Genomic DNA, 2,353 nt, shown 5'->3' with positions numbered 1-2,353 from the left:
TTGCATCTATATAACTCATTTATGCTTTCTTACTATGATTCCCCTATGATCGCATGACATCTTAGTATCCCTTTATTACTTGTTTACATATTTATTTGCTTTATTGCTTGTTTTATTCCATTGCCTTCTTTAGTTTAGAATCATCAACCCAAACCAATTGTGATAACCCTTAGCACAACTACGATTTGATTGAATAATTTGAATACCCCCGTCCCGTGGATCGACCCCGACTTGCTTGCTATGCTAGTAGTTGGGTATAAATGTGTTTGATGGCGGACAACGACCCGCTCATCAGACTTCATGTGTAAACTTAATTAAATTATATGGGACGTGGAGCTTGAAGCATCAGAATTCGATGCTATCAGGGAGCAAATTATTGAAGAGCATGGTCTTGGTGCCAATGATTGGTTTGCGGATACGTATGCTATAAGGGGATAGTGGGTGATGGCGCATTACAGAGACTTGAAGATGGCGTCTGTTATGAGGACGACTCAAAGATCAGAGAGCAAAAATAGCTTTTTTAAGAGGTTTGAGCATAAGTCAGGAACATTGGTTGAGTTTTGGATGCGTTTTGAGAGCGATATGGACCAACAAAGACATACACAAAAGCAGCTTGACAACAGGGATAAGCACTCGTTGGCGAAGACGTTAACACATCTAGCGTTAGAGAGTCATGCTGCAAAGGTGTACACCTATTCAGCTTTCTACACCTTCAAGGAAGAGGCCATATACTTAATTGATACATGTAGAACCGGAGGTTTCACTGAGAGAAGCGAGCTAGAGGTAACTACTATCAAACATTCGTCTAGGGGAAAGAATTTTGAAGTTGCATATAGTCTTGGTAATTTAATTTACACTTTGCATATGATCGCATTTACACTTTCCATAATATAACATTTACACTATCAATATCATCACATTTACACTTTCTATGTCATAACATTTACACTTTCCATATGATAACATTTACACTATCAATATCATCACATTTACACTTTCCATATCATAACATTTACACTTTCTATATCATAAAATTTACACTTTCCATAATATAACATTTACTCTTTTCGTATCATCACATTTACACTTTCCATAATATAACATTTACACTTTCCATAATATGACATTTACACTTTCCATAGTATGACATTTACACTTTCTATTTAATCAAATTTTAATTTCCATATAATCACTTACACTGTTTGTAACATTCACACTTACATGATAGCCTTAACTGATGACCCAGGTACACGTAAAGCAAGCTGCAGTTGTACAATGTTTGAAAGAACAGGCATCCTATGCCGCTATATAAAATGGATTTTTTCAGCAAATGGGATGAAGACTATACCAGACGATTATGTTGTAAATAGATGGACGAAAAAGTATCTCCGATTAAGGATGTTCAATTGTAATGGTAAAGGACAGACAACATGGAAATCATCGATGAAAAACAAATTGCAATGTCAATAATGTGGTCTGAGGTTCATCAGACTGTAGGGCTCTTTCGAGGCAAAGGTGTGACTGATGTTGAAAGATTTTCCGCTATAATTAGGGGATTTAAGGATACACTATCACCGTTAGGGGAAGTGTTGAATAAAAATCAACAAATGGAGAAAATTCTGCATTGTACGACCAGTGAGGTAGTGACGATATTCCCACCTAAGAATTCGAAAAACAAGGGTAGCGGAAAAAGACCGTTGTCTGCCAAAACAAAAGCACTGGCCTTGGCTAGAAAACCCAAACGCAAGTGTAAAAATTGCAAGAGAATGACAAATCACGACAAGAGAAATTGCCCCAACCCCTTTTCAACACACACACCATTGTGCGAGGGGTCGTCTGACCTAGAAGAACATAAAGGAGAGGAGGAGGAAGAGCTGGAATCAGAACAAGAATAGACATCACAACAGTGATAATGTAGCTTTTGTATTTTGAATGTGTAACTTTAAACTTTTATGTGCTATAACTGGAACGAGCGATTCGGAATTGGTCTCATGGCAACGTCACTTTGAACTGTAGTTGGTGTAACTTTGAGTAACAAAGTTACCCAATCAAAGCGTCAGAGTTACACTGTCATAAGAACAAAATGTCTTTGTTTTATTTGATTGCCAAACATTTTGTTACTTGAACTTATTTGAATTGACAATGTTATTTCAACTAACATTTACACTTATGATTAAATCAAATCTAACCGTACCTTACAGATTCAATGAAATTTTCATGTGTATGGCACATTTACACTTTTAGTGTGTTAACATTTACACTTTCAGTGTGTTAACATTTATACTTTCAATGTTTTAACATTTACACTTTCAAAAGAACTTTCAAAAGCACTTTCATGTCTCTGTTTTATTGG

General features: G+C 36.1%; 1 protein-coding gene across 1 annotated transcript; it reads left to right on the top strand.

The window, feature by feature from the left end:
* Positions 1-444: 444 nt before the first annotated feature.
* On the top strand, positions 445-1,895 carry LOC141618584 (uncharacterized). Its single transcript, XM_074435683.1, has 2 exons — positions 445-841; positions 1,426-1,895. The coding sequence occupies exons 1-2, from the start codon at positions 445-447 to the stop codon at positions 1,893-1,895; spliced, it is 867 nt and encodes a 288-aa protein (XP_074291784.1).
* The last annotated feature ends 458 nt before the right edge of the window (positions 1,896-2,353 follow it).

The sequence above is a fragment of the Silene latifolia genome, chromosome X, assembly GCF_048544455.1.
Source record: "Silene latifolia isolate original U9 population chromosome X, ASM4854445v1, whole genome shotgun sequence".
Classification (NCBI taxonomy): domain Eukaryota; kingdom Viridiplantae; phylum Streptophyta; class Magnoliopsida; order Caryophyllales; family Caryophyllaceae; genus Silene; species Silene latifolia.
The sequence above is the reverse complement of the archived record's forward strand: the minus strand, read 5'-3'. Positions and strand labels throughout refer to the sequence as shown.